At 35.0% G+C, this 15,290-nt stretch overlaps 1 protein-coding gene across 1 annotated transcript in view; it reads right to left on the bottom strand.

Annotated features, from left to right (window-relative positions):
- The window catches only part of LOC100329037 (kielin130 protein), a 138,295-nt gene extending 123,618 nt beyond the window's left edge, over positions 1-14,677 (bottom strand). Inside the window, exons 1-16 of the mRNA XM_085498999.1 lie at positions 14,628-14,677; positions 11,916-12,041; positions 10,989-11,087; positions 10,539-10,658; positions 9,560-9,682; positions 7,662-7,757; positions 6,998-7,093; positions 6,796-6,900; positions 6,458-6,553; positions 6,204-6,308; positions 5,532-5,636; positions 4,949-5,044; positions 4,073-4,177; positions 3,478-3,576; positions 2,806-2,910; positions 1,859-1,954 (exon numbers count right to left, since the gene is read on the bottom strand). Of these exons, the coding sequence (XP_085355125.1) occupies positions 1,859-1,954; positions 2,806-2,910; positions 3,478-3,576; positions 4,073-4,177; positions 4,949-5,044; positions 5,532-5,636; positions 6,204-6,308; positions 6,458-6,553; positions 6,796-6,900; positions 6,998-7,093; positions 7,662-7,757; positions 9,560-9,682; positions 10,539-10,658; positions 10,989-11,087; positions 11,916-12,018 (1,549 nt within the window). The 5' untranslated portion in view covers positions 12,019-12,041; positions 14,628-14,677. The remainder of the gene's footprint in view (positions 1-1,858; positions 1,955-2,805; positions 2,911-3,477; positions 3,577-4,072; positions 4,178-4,948; positions 5,045-5,531; positions 5,637-6,203; positions 6,309-6,457; positions 6,554-6,795; positions 6,901-6,997; positions 7,094-7,661; positions 7,758-9,559; positions 9,683-10,538; positions 10,659-10,988; positions 11,088-11,915; positions 12,042-14,627) is intronic.
- Positions 14,678-15,290: the final 613 nt, after the last annotated feature.

Here is a 15,290-nt window from a genome sequence, read left to right as displayed (position 1 = left end):
ACAGACTCTGAGGGGCCACCCAAGATTGCTCCTGCCAAATCAGATATCGCCTAACCCCACTTCACTTTTCAAAAAAAGTGAGCAAGGGCGTGTCCGAGACACCTCTGATGGCCAGGCCAGTTCTCTCTGGGAGTGTCAGCAGAGTGCAGTGGATAAAAAACCAATGTCCTGCCCTGCTTGGTACCCTCCGAAATTGGAGGCCTGACCACTGGGATCGGGGGGATACCAGGAAGAAGCATCCCAAGAACGCAAATATCGTGAATCTTCTTGCTTGCCGAACAAAAGGCAACTGCAGTGGAGGCAACCTGCATTTGATCTACCGGATCTGCAAGCGACGCAATTTGTCCCAGCAGGCCTTCAACCAATGCCTGAAACATGTTGTGAGGAGGAATCAACAAAGGGAACCGCAACAGGCCCCATAGAAGCAACAAGCTCCAGGGCACAGCCTCGTTGTTGCCCGCACGATCTGGCAAACCTACATCTGCATTAGCAGACTGCGAGGATGTCAACCAATCAGCGGGGGGAGGTCAAGAAACCACGGATCCACTGCTGTCGGACCTCCCACTTGTCGACACAGTACCAAGGTACCGGTAGACAAAAGGGAGGACTTTAGCTCAAACTGAATGTGCATTCAACGCGATCAGTCTCGACAACATGCACACGTTCCTGAAATAAAGACCCAGACCTCTGAATCCCAGATGACGTTTGCTATGGGGGTACCAACCCGGGAGCTCTGAAGGCAATTGTAGCACGACCGAATCCGTTCTTGGGGAACAACCTATGGACTGCTCCCTTTCTTCCTGTCCATTTTGAAAACCACACTAGTAAAATGAACAAGGCATGCATGAGTGAAACGAATTTACAGTTGGGTCAACTGATATGGGCCACAAAAATAGAAAAAACTTATCCTACCAGCCACTACGTCTACTGTTACCTAAGGTTCACAGCTTCTTCAGAATACTCATTTGAAAAACTGGAGACTGAAACGCAGTGTTTTTGCTATGATGCCCACTCGATTTGGAGAAAAAAATGATCGTAGTCTATAGTGGGTAACTGAACGTAGTGAATTTAGGAAGACGATTGTCAACCCGCCTATTCATATAGTTCATACCCACCATAGACTCTAGGTCTCTCCCGACCACCCCACTTTTCTGTAGCGATTGGCTTAGTCCTCATTTACGAAGAAAAGGCCAGAAGTGATCATAAGGCAAGATGGCGTCACCCGACTTGCCTCGGCCACGTGGTTTGTGACGTGGAAGAAAATCTATGAGGTCATGGGGCTTCCCCTGACCTAGATTTCTCTCTCCGTCATTGGCAGAATTGCTGATTAATGCCTACAGTTCAAAATAGTCATTTTGACTGACCAGAGTCTATGGTGGGTACATGTAATTGAACATAGTGAATTTAAGGTAAAAAAAAATGTTTTGTTTCCTGTTATCATGCACTTCAGTTTGAAACCTGCACCTCATATTTTGTTGTGGAAAGTGTGCCACATAGTGTAAAATGAGGAAATATTTGTATTGTTTGTTTCAAAGGATTTTTTGACAATCCAAGTTAATGTTCAATGCATATATTGTGAATACATGTATTAAAAGTTGATTTGCATCCTCTGAAGCAGAAAATAAACATTTCCTCATCCTTTCATAGGTGGCGCAATTCATGTTTATGCAAAGTAGAAAACCAACATACGAGATGGCGAGAATCAACAATTTGTTTATTTTGGCCTAACCATGCACATTACAGAATATACATACAAATGTTCATTGATCAATTCGAGACAATCTAGTTTAAGTTTGATGGGCTAATATTTACTTATTTACTAATTTACTAAATTAGAAGGTAATTTAGGTATACCTACCAACTGAGCAATCGAAACCACTGAAATCATTACCACACAAGCAGTTGTTATTGAAACAGATTCCACCATTCACACAGGGTGGGAAACAATTGTCTTCTACCATAAAGAAATGGAGAAATATATAGATACATTTGTATCTGAGATGATACTAATATAACTTTAAGGTACAGTTGGCTAGCAAAAAAACAAAATATTAGTTTTCCTGAATTTTGCAATAGAGATAAATGTGTATGCTCACCAAACTAGTTTTTGCACAAAAATGGTGATTTTAGGGTTATTTACCATTTGTTTCTACAGATACTTGTAGTTGTCCCTATTTATTAGGGAATACTGATTAATACTATTTATTTTAATGAAATAATACATTTTCATGGACTCCTATGCAAAGTGTTCCAAAAATATGTTTTTTCTGTACTGTTTTTTTTTTTTTCAAACAATTTCTCTTTAAAAAAATAATTCTTAGTGGAGAAAAAAACCTGATATGATAATGACGTGTCTGAATAAATAAATATGCTGAACAACTGAAATAAAAGTTGAGATAAATTAAAACTCATGATATACCCAAATACCATGTTATTTTTTAACCAAAGTATCACTCACTGTTGGCAATAATATTTAAGTGTTACTTGATAATGTACATGTATAGTCAAAATGTTACATTCTCTGAACTTTTACCTCAAAAAAGTTCTTTGTTTGTTTAATATGTTATTTTTGGGAGATTGGCCACTAACCTTTAGTAAGTCAGTAAGTATTATTGTGATATCTAAAAGAACGTAGTAAATTGATCTTAAATGGAATAATCATGCTGTTCACATTTCCACTGCAGATTAGATACAGTTTATTTCATGATCCCTTGATGCATTATGAACAGCTGTAATGGTTTTCAACTGCGGACGTGTTTGTGCAGACTTTGCAAAATTCTCATAATAAATTCAGTGTGTATTTACCTGGAATGGAGCAATCTGGTCCAGTAAAAGTAGCAGGACATTGACAATTACCATTCAGACAATATCCACCATTTACACAAGATGGAATGCATGGAATCCCTATAACTAATAACAATCATACCAAATATTAAATATTTGTCATCCTAACGTCTTAAGTTACAGAGTAATGTGAATATGCATATTGCATATGGGTACTTTCTGCATTTTGGCATTATTATATTAGGAAATGTGAAATCCAAATATGGACCAATTATGAGGTATTTTTCTTCAAAATATCAGTCAGTCAGTCATTTTTGTTTGAATTATTAGGTAACTTGTCATGCATATGTATACTATTATGTACTGTTTTTGTGTAAAGTTTGAAAAAGATCAGCAAATGCCTGTTGCAGTACTAGTTCTGAAAAGATAAACATATGGGACCAATATTTTCAGTGCTTGCATTAAACAGTATTAATGTACACAAATATTTCAAACTTTCTCTGAGTAGGGACTAATTATCTGATACAAATCTGTATTATCAACAAGCTTTTTCATCATTGAAGAATTCTATGAATTTTTCAATAACAACTATCCAAAGTCATCAGACTGATATTCATGGAAAGAATGTATTTGTTAAGATAGATAAGCTTTATTATACAAATTAAATTGAGTGCCTAAGCAATATGTACACACCTGGAATGGAGCAATCTGGTCCAGTAAAAGTAGCAGGACATTGACATTCACCATTCAGACAATATCCACCATTTACACAAGATGGAATGCATGGAATCCCTATAACTAATAACAATCATACTTGTCTAATCATTACATATTTGTCAACACAATGCTTTAAGTTACAAGATATGCTGATTGTGCAGAATTGCACAGGGTCATCTGCAGGGGTTTTTCTAGAAAAAAATTGCAAGAGGAAGCACTGCAATACAGCGGCGCCACCAAGTGGGGGAGATACGGTTCTCCTTACCAGAGTGTAAAGTTTTGATAATTCTGAATTAAAATGGAGCATTCTATGGCTTCCTTGGGACCAAAATTACTATCAGACAGGTCAACATTGAGGACTGGGGCCACATGTGATCCCTGGTCAATCAGAATTTTATGGTTGCTAGAGGATCTGCTCTCCAGGGTAAGGGGAGCATGGCCATGGCATGATGAGGGCGCTGCGCTCCTGTTCCCTTGTTTAAAAAAATCCCTGTAAATGTATTCTGCTAGTTAAGATTGACAAACTTTATTACACAAACTAATTTGAGTGTTTAATGCAATATGGACTTACCTGGAATGGAGCAATCTGGTCCAGTATAAGTAGCAGGACATTGACAATTACCATTTAGACAATACCCACCATTTACACAAGATGGAATGCATGGAATCTCTATAACTACAATCAAAAGATTATGTTACATAAAATTGATGACAACAAGTCACGCATGGCAAAGTTCCCGTTAGTTATCAAATTTAAGATATATAGTTTTGTTTATAGTAATATGGTTGGAACATAAACATGTCAGCGATATGGATCCAGAAGCTGATGCTAGATTGTGATGATTTTTTAACATTAAAATGATTGACATCTTGCATCTGATCATCAAACGAGTACTTGTCCATATTGAGAGATATTGCACTGGAACAGCAATATATAAAACAAAATGGCCACTGGTCAGCCATTTTGGATACATCTTTATATCTATGACATAATGTATATGTAAAATTTGAACATAATCAGTCAAAGCTTGTCAGGATATGGCTCTAGAATCGTATTCATTAAAACAAAATGGCCGCAGGTCAGCCATTTTGAATCTGATCTGAAAAACAGTTTGAAAAAAATCCGTCTGTAAACAGCCAAGATCCGGTTCCAGAATGCCAGAAATGCTTGATTTCAGTACAAAAATGGCTGTCATTCAACTATCTTGAATCAGATCTTGAAACAAATTGATATGCATATGTATAATATTATGTATGATGTATGTGTGAAGTTTGAATGTAATCGGTGCAGGCATGTCTAAGATATAGGTCTGGCTACACGCACGCACGGATGCACGAACTGTGTCCAAAAAATTATGATGACCTTTAAATTGAGTTAAACTGTCAAGATATGGATATGTGACTGTGACATTATTATATGGACACTTCCATGCCTTGTAATACATACCAGTTGAACAATCTGGTCCAGTATATCCATATGTACATACACATATATCACCAACACATATCCCATCATTCTGACAATCATCATCACAACTAGTCACTATGTGAACAGAAAATATTAAATAAATAAGCAAAAGTAATGTTTAACACACTGTTATTATTCACCACTTGGTAGTTACACTGGACAGTATACAAACTGGAAGCCATTTCCCACATAACTTTGAATTGTTCAAATCATTCAAACTTGAGAATGTGATGTTATTCATAAATTATCTGAAATCATTGCAATCAACAGCAATCCCTTGCAGAAATGTCAACATATATTGCCTATTTATGTGTCCAAATACTGAATTTAAATAATATACAAATAATTTGCATTTAACAACTAGCTTTACGATTGAAGAATTCTACACATTTTCAGCACTAGAAAATAAATAATCTTAGCAGCAGACTATAGGTAGCTGTCAAAACAACATTTAATCTTATTGGATCAATAATTACGAAAAAAATATACCCAGTATATGTTAAGATGGATAAGCTTTATTATACATGCGTTAAAGTAAATGTCCAAGGCAGTATATTCTCACCTGAAATGGAACAATCTGGTCCAGTAAAAGTAGCAGGACATTGACATTCACCATTCAGACAATATCCACCATTTACACAATATGGTATGCATGGAATCTCTATAACTAATAACAATCATACCAAATATTAAATATTTGTCATCATAACGTCTTAAGTTACAGAGTAATGTGAATATGCATATTGCATATGGGTACTTTCTGCATTTCGGCATTATTATATTAGGAAATGTGAAATCCAAATATGGACCAATTATGAGGTATTTTTCTTCAAAATATCAGTCAGTCAGTCATTTTTGTTTGAATTATTAGGTAACTTGTCATGCATATGTATACTATTATGTACTGTTTTTGTGTAAAGTTTGAAAAAGATCAGCAAATGCCTGTTGCAGTACTAGTTCTGAAAAGACAAACATATGGGACCAATATTTTCAGTGCTTGCATTAAACAGTATTAATGTACACAAATATTTCAAACTTTCTCTGAGTAGGGACTAATTATCTGATACAAATCTGTATTATCAACAAGCTTTTTCATCATTGAAGAATTCTACGAATTTTTCAATAACAACTATCCAAAGTCATCAGACTGATATTCATGGAAAGAATGTATTTGTTAAGATAGATAAGCTTTATTATACAAATTAAATTGAGTGCCTAAGCAATATGTACACACCTGGAATGGAGCAATCTGGTCCAGTAAAAATAGCAGGACATTGACATTCACCATTTAAACAATACCCACCATTTACACAAGATGGAATGCATGGAATCTCTATAACTACAATCAAAAGATGATGTTACATAAAATTGATAATATAATAAAGTGCATGTAATTATGATGGACTTTAAATTGAGTTAAACTGTCAAGATATGGATATGTGACTGTGACATTATTATATGGACACTTCCATGCCTTGTAATACATACCAGTTGAACAATCTGGTCCAGTATATCCATATGTACATACACATATATCACCAACACATATCCCATCATTCTGACAATCATTATCACAACTTGGTTCTATGTGAACAGAAAATATCAAATAAATAAGCAAAAGTAATGTTTAACACACTGTTAATTTTTACCATTTGGTAGTTACACTGGAAGTGTACAAATTTCCCACATAACTTTGAATTGTTCAAATCAGTCAAACTTGAGAATGTGCTGTTACTCTGAAATTATCTTGAATCTCATGAAATCAATTATTTCCATGAAGCTGAATGAACACAGTAATCAACTATATCAAATCATATTTCACTTACTTGGTTGATTACAGTCATGTCCTTCAAATAGAGTAGTACACTGACAGACACCATTGACACATCTACCACCATTTAGACATGGACTTCTACAATTAGGCCTAGGTACTGCCAAATAAAATAGAGGTACAGAAAACTAAGATGAACTTCATACAAAGAGTAAATGTAGAATGTCCCAATTGATCGGCAACTTAATTTTACTTACCAGGTGTGGTACAGTCTGGTCCAGTGTATTTCTCAGTACACTCACACACACCATGTGTACATACACCATTATTCTTACATGCAGGGTCACAAATCGCTGAAATTAATAAATATTCATATATAGCAAATTTCATGAAAGCATGAAAGTTCGTATTTTTCATAAAAAAAGAGAAAATAGTTATAAAACATTTCCATACCCCACCCCCCCACCCCACCCCCCGGAAACACTCACACTTTATTGAAATAAAATGTTCATTGGCTATTGAAGCCATTTGGTAACACATTGTGAGCTTTTATAAATGATTTATTATAATTATATATAATAAATATTTACGCCTACATGATATTCACTGTAACAGGACAAGAAGAAAGAACTGTTCTCATAGACATTTAATTATTTCAAATATTTTGATGACTGTACAAGACATTGAATGTAGTTGTTTCTTGTTTTCATGTGGAGATTGAATATTTTTATTGAGCTTTTTGTTTGTATGAGGGTTATGTGTTGTACTGGTAGATGGTTATTTGGTATTCATGTTGATGACATAGGTTTGAGATTCTATACTTTAGGAATATATTATTATAAATATAGATAATTTTCATCAGAGATTATTTTATAACACTGATGGAAGGAAACATTGGCACAGTACACATAAAAGACTCACCAGTCTCACAGTATAGTCCTGTGTACATCCCATGACACGTGCATTGTCCTGTCATACATGTACCATTATTCAGGCAAGCAGGAACACAAGGTATAACTAGAAGATAATCCAACACTAAAGTTTACTAACAGTGTGTATTCACCCAAACATCAATAAAAAACATATGTAGGCAGGCAATTAACTTTTTTTCTGTGTAAAATGAATTTATTATATGTCGATTTAAGAATAAAATTTGTATTTTCAACTAATTTAAACACACTAAAATAGTTTACATTTTTTTTTTTTAAATACATTTTGTAATGGAACCGATGGCCGATGCGTAGTGGAGATCGATGCGCGGCGTACTAAAATCGTTTACAAATATTTTTTTTAAAGACATTTTGTAATGGAATCGATGGCCGATGCGCAGTGGAGATCGATGCGCGGCGTACTGTCTGAGAGCATACTTTGAGATATTCTTGTAATAACCTTATTATTATATATATTTTCCTTCCTAGGATACATCATTGGAATGCCGAAATCCAAAAAGTTTAGAACAGAATCAGGGAACTTCTTTGTGTGGAGTCCGGCCAAACACAGATTGCAGCCATGTTTGTTCTTATTATTAGAAGAAGCTTACGCACGTAATCACTCCATATTTGGAATTTGCAAAAAAATACCGCAAAATTACTGCACGCTGTAACTTATGTCGTTACGGTGACAGATGTATAATAATAGTAAACATTCTGCATGTCTCCCTGCATGTCATATGATTTGTATATATGCTTCATTATAGTGAACATGTCTCTATAACAAACAAAGAGTTTGCTATAATGAGGTTACAGTGTATTGTGTTTGAACAATCAAACTGACCTGGATTTTAGTATAATTCCTCCATATATATCACAAGAAATTTTTATAGATATATTTTTTATCACATGTATAACAAGTGATCTACGATCTGCTAACATCAACATAAGAGAAAATGTCTTGGGATTATATATATTTTTTTTTTTGGGGGGTTTAACTATCTTTTATTCTATACAATAGAAATTCTTTTCAGCATGTCAACATACAACAAATGTCACAGCTAGTATAACCCATACAAAATAGACACTGAATACCCATTAACAATTGAAGTCTCCCCACTTGTCCAGGAAAATGGACATTGTATGTCTTCTATTTGAAATTTCTAACTCTATTTTTTGCGTGTAACGTATGTCAGATTTTATGAGATTAAAGCATGGTAGTTCCTTTTTTAATTTACACATTAGATATTTCTTTTAACAATTATAATTATATGGTTTAGTAGAGGGGAGAAGTCCTTGTCTCCTAATATAATCTGTTTTGCTGACAATGTTCTTGGGCATCCTAGTTTTGTTCCCCATAGATTAAAAATTGATGTCCAGACTATATATTTTAATACAAACTATCTGATACTGATGTCATATTTCTTTACAGTATCTTGTGGTATTCCTGGTATAATTTGTTTATGGTATTATCTTCCTCAAAACAAAGTGAAGCAAACTGATTTATTTTTGATATTTTCGCTGGAAGGATGATTCCGTAAAAATAAAATCCAGCGAATATACTTTTTTTCTTATATTTCACATTAAACTCATCAAAAATCAGTGAAAATAAATTCCATACAAAACGCCCAAAAAGCATTTTCAGCGAAAATTAATTCTAGCGGAAATAAAGTATTCCACAGTAATTATAAATAATTTGAAACACTTCACTTCAGAGTCACCTCTTACTGACTTGACTATGTAGTGTTGTGTACTTGAGTGTTGATAATCGTCTTTTCAACAGTTGTTAGTCATTTGTATTGTGTCCTTGAACTTATAAATTCACCCATACGACAGGATTTTTGTATCAAGTATGTTATTTCCACTTTTCTCAGTTCCCATTGAACTTACCTATACAACTCTTTCCATCTGATGCAAGTTGTTCTCCCGGTGGACAAATGCATTGATAGTTACCCATGGTATTTAAACAGTCAAATTCACACTCTAAAACTTCATTTAGACATTCATTTATGTCTGTGAAAAAAAAACAATCAAAGTATTATTATATAGTGAAAAGGAATATATTGAAGATATTGTTGCTACCAGACAAAATATTTAAGCTCAATATATCACTGAAAACATCACAATAACCTCTAATATTGCATGCTATTACAAGGAATTTTGATTTATTTATTAGTGATTGTCAATTTAGGCAAAATTAATATTATAATTTTTGATAAATCTTGATAAAAGTTTCAGGATCTGGTTACTTATAAAACATATGTGCATAACAGTGTTTGCTCTGTTTGTAAAAGAGACTTATTAGAAATTTGGTCACCATGCAGAACTATGCCAAGCATTCCTCCTTCAGTTTTGTCCTTAACTAATTATTTACCAGATTTGGTTACTATGAAGACAGTTATTTTTTGGAGGATATTCAGCATTAATTGCTAGATAACTTAAACATGAATGATATATGAATAAATTTTTGTGAAATTTTCAGAAGGAATAGCAGATGGAGAAAGAACCAATTAATAAATAAACCAATAACATTTTGGAAGAGGTCAGTATCTGGTTGCCACGAAAACAGAAATTTGAGGAAGAATTCTTCATTGCTGCCAGACTATTCAAAAACATGTGGACAAATTTTACCGGTAATGACAATTTTAGAATGGTCTCAAAAGCAATTATTACCTAATCGATCAGATGAAATATTTGGAAGGATTCTTCACCAGTGCCAGATAGGTACATGCTCTTTACAGTTATGGCAGAGTTTTGTGTTCTTGGAGTGTATTCAATTGATACAGTAGTTATCTTTGAAAGAACTCATATATAGCTACCTTGGGTGTCAACACATTACCCGGTAATACAGAATAGAATAATGTCTTACCTATACATGTGTTATTAACTGTGAGTTGAAAGCCATGTGGACATATGCAGTGATAGCTACCATGAGTGTTGACACACTGGAATGAACACAAAGTTGGATTCCTAGCACATTCATCTACATCTGCCGATTAATCACAATATAGAGATCATATTATCATAATTATTAACATAATGTGTGAATTTGCACAAAGTTTTCATATCATCACAATATAAAGCCAATTATACAGACTAACTAGTACAAAGCCTATAGTACAAATAATCATTTAAAACAATTTTGATATCATCTTCAAATGGATTACTGCAAAATTGTTAGCAAACATGACAAAACAAAAGAAATTGTAGGCACATGAAAAAAGGACATTTAGATACACTAAGGCAGGAATATCAAGGCAATTGTATTCATAGCCAACATGAATTTCGAGCCCTGTATACATTGGTTATTCTATCATACCTTGTTGACAGAGCAGACCGGTGAACCCTTCAGTACAAACACAGCTACCTGTCTCACAACTACCACCATTCTCACATGGTGGAATGCAGTCAAATAATCCTGAAAAAAAGCAAATTCGCAGTTTAAGAAATCTCCCAGAATACACAGTGAAGTAGAAATAATTACTGATACATGTAATTCACAATGTTGTTGTGCTTTATAACAACTATTTTTCAGCACAAGGAATGTACCATAGGTATGTTTTTGTGTGATGACTTTTTTTCTGTCTCCCTTTCCCTTATCAAATCAGAAAAAAATACTTTAAACAAAATTTGTTAACACTATAACTAGACAGAATTTGCCAAGCAAGTCAGGGAATATTTAACATACTGTAGAATACTTTATTTTTGCTTGGAATTTATTTTCGCTATTTTCGCTGAAGGGATGATTCCGTGAAAATAAAATCCAGTGAATATACTTTTTTTCCTATATTTCACATTAAACGCATCAAAAATCAGTGAAAATAAATTCCATACAAAATGCCCAAAAAGTCTTTTCAGCGAAAATTAATTCCAGCGAAAATAAAGTATTCCACAGTATTATACAAATGCATTTTGTTATATTTGTTTCATCTCAGTCTATTTATCAAGACTTAGATGATCAAGTTAAATTATAAAATGAGGAACCATGTAAGTTGCTATTATTTCAGGTGATTTTAAACATGCATAAGAGAAGTTTATTAGCAGTTTTCAAAAATACAGTGATACACCAGGGTTGCACAATATGTAATAAAGGTATTCCACATGCAGATTCTGAATCAAATATGCTTTCATCAACAATTTAATAAATTGATATCCACCAGATCAGGTAAAATGTATGAAAGTAATATTCTCATGCCTGCTATAAAAACTAATCACTAATACATGACATCACCGATGTTGTACATACCTTTACAAGTCCTTTGGTCGTCATTTAATACAAAGTTATGTGGACATGTACAGTAGAAACTACCTAATGTATTGACACAGTGATAACTACATGGGCTCATCATGCCAGCAGTGCATTCATTCACATCTAGTGGGAAATAGAAATATTCATCAATACAGAGTAAATCTCTCTAGATCATAGAAATGACCAATACTACAGGAAAGACAATCCAACAAAATGGCCAACACTAAGACAGCAACCAAATAAATGGTCAATACCAAGACAGCCAGTCCATAAAAATGGTCAATACCAAGAACGAAAGACACATACATTTCCAATACCAAGACACAAGGCCATATAAAAGGCCAATACCACAAGACAATATAAAGACAGCCAGTCCATAAAAAAGTTCTATACCAAAACAGCTAGAGCATAAAAATGTCCAACACCACAAGAAAGCAGGACCATATAAATAACTAATACCACATCAAAGCCAATTCATCAAAATGGCCAATGCCAAGACAACCAGTAAATAAAATTGGCCAATACCAAGAGAGCCAGTAAATAAAAATGGCCAATACCAAGACTGCCAGTCAATAGAAATTGACAAAAGGACCAGTCAATATAAATAACCAATACCACATCAAAGCCAATTCATCAAAATGGCCAATACCAAGACAACCAGTAAATAAAATTGGCCAATACCAAGAGAGCCAGTAAATAAAAATGGCCAATACCAAGACTGCCAGTCAATAGAAATTGACAAACGGACCAGTCAATATAAATGACCAATACCACATCAAAACCAATCCACCAAATGGCCAAATACCACAAGACTCGAAAGCCATGAAAATGGGCAATGGAATCAGTCAATAAACATGGCTAATACTAAGACAAGTCAATATAAATGACCAATACCACATCAAAGCCAATCCATCAAAATGGCCAAATACCAAGAGAGCCAGTAAATAAAAATGGCCAATACCAAGACTGCCAGTCAATAGAAATTGACAAAAGGACCAGTCAATATAAATGACCAATACCACATCAAAACCAATCCACCAAATGGCCAAATACCACAAGACTCGAAGACCATAAAAATGGGCAATGCAGCCAGTCAATAAACATGGCTAATACCCAGACAAGCATGTCCATGAAATGGCCAATACAAGCACTCCATATAAGTGACCAATACCACATACAAGCCAATCCATCAAAATGGCTATTACCACAAGCATGCAGGGTCATATGAAGGATTAAACCAAGACAGCAAGGCCATATAAAAGGCCAATACCACAATAAAGCATTGCCATGACAGCCAGTCCATGAAAATGCCTATACAAAGGCAGCCAGTCCATAAAAACAACTATACGAAGGCAGCAGTCCATAAAAACGCCTATACGAAGGTAGCCAGTCCATAAAAATGCCTATACGAAGGCAGCCAGTCCATAAAAACGCCCATACGAAGGTAGTCAGTCCATAAAAATGCCTATACAAAGGCAGCCAGTTCATAAAAACGCCTATATGAAGGCAGCCAGTCAATAAAAACCCGTATACAAAGGTAGCCAGTCCATAAAAATGCCTATACGAAGGCAGCCAGTCCATAAAAACGCCCACACGAAGGTAGTCAGTCCATAAAAATGCCTATACGAAGGCAGTCAGTCCATAAAAATGCCTATACGAAGGCAGCCAGTCCATAAAAACCCCTATACAAAGGTAGCCAGTCCATAAAAATGCCTATACGAAGGCAGCCAGTCCATAAAAACGCCTATACGAAGGCAGCCAGTCCACAAAAATGACCTATACAAAGGCAGCCAGTCCATAAAAACGCCTATACGAAGGTAGCCAGTCCATAAAAACGCCCATACGAAGGCAGCCAGTCCATAAAAATGCCTATACGAAGGCAGCCAGTCCATAAAAACGCCTATACGAAGGCAGCCAGTCCACAAAAATGACCTATACGAAGGCAGCCAGTCCATAAAAACGCCTATACGAAGGTAGCTAGTCCATAAAAACGCCCATACGAAGGCAGCCAGTCCATAAAAATGCCTATACGAAGGCAGCCAGTCCATAAAAAACGCCTATACGAAGGCAGCCAGTCCATAAAAATGCCTATACGAAGGCAGCCAGTCCATAAAGACGCCCATACGAAGGCAGCCAGTCCATAAAAACGTCTATACGAAGGTAGCCAGTCCACAAAAATGACCTACTGTGGAATACTTTATTTTCGCTGGAATTAATTTTCGCTGAAAAGGCTTTTTGGATGTTTTGTATAGAATATATTTTCACTGATTTTTGATGAGTTTATATAGAAATATAGGAAAAAATGTGTATTCGCTGGATTTTATTTTCACGGAATCATCCTTTCAGCGAAAATAGCGAAAATAAATTCCAAGCGAAAATAAAGTATTCTACAGTATACGAAAATAGTCAGTCCATAAAAACGCCTATACGAAGACAGCCAGTCCATAAAAACGCCTATACGAAGGCAGCCAGTCCATAAAAACGCCTATACGAAGGCAGCCAGTCCATAAAAACGACTATACAAAGGCAGCCAGTCCATAAAAATGCCTATACGAAGGTAGCCAGTCCATAAAAACGCCTATACAAAGGCAGCCAGTCCACAAAAATGACCTATACGAAGACAGTCAGTCCATAAAATGGTCATTACCAATACCAATGGTTAATCCTAAAGTGCGAAAATGAAGACAGGTAAACAATAAATAGTATTACCTATAGAACATGTAGGTCCACTGACACCTTCAGGGCACACACACCTCCTATTAACACACTTGCCATTATTCTGACATGGTGGTAGACAGGGAATACCTAGAAAATGAAAATAGTTGTATGAACATTCTAGAGATTTTGGTTACGTTTCAATAGATTACAGAGATTTATGTGAACAGTGCTTCATTTGACATGGTTCTTGTGGTTTAGGGATTACAGACATCTAGTAGAGAGTGTGTGTTTAGTGAAGGTTGGTTTGATTAAAAGTTAACATGGTGCATACAGTAGTCAATATGCCCAATTAATGCTCTAAGCCAGTGTAGTTAAGTTTCAGTATGGACAGGATCCAGTTGCACAGATTCAATTTCGGATAGCATTCAGTTGAAAATATTCAGGTTAAGAATATATATGACATTTGTGTATATTATTTAATTCAGTAATCATTGTGGGAAAGAGTCAGTTAGATTAGGTCATATGTATGGTAGTTTTCATTGTGTAAAATGTGTTAGAATAACTGGCAGCTGATTACATAGTAGCAATGTGGTCAACACTAAATATATACAGTAATTTGAAAACATAAATAATGATTACTGGTGAAAAACGTGCAAGTACAATGTTGATTTATATTATGTACAGTGATTACCACAAACTTTAAAGTGCCTGTGA

This window comes from Saccoglossus kowalevskii, chromosome 5 (assembly GCF_978046115.1).
Source record: "Saccoglossus kowalevskii chromosome 5, keSacKowa6.1, whole genome shotgun sequence".
In the NCBI taxonomy this organism is placed as follows: domain Eukaryota; kingdom Metazoa; phylum Hemichordata; class Enteropneusta; family Harrimaniidae; genus Saccoglossus; species Saccoglossus kowalevskii.
Note: the sequence above shows the minus strand (reverse complement) of the source record. Positions and strands in the feature narration are given on the sequence as shown.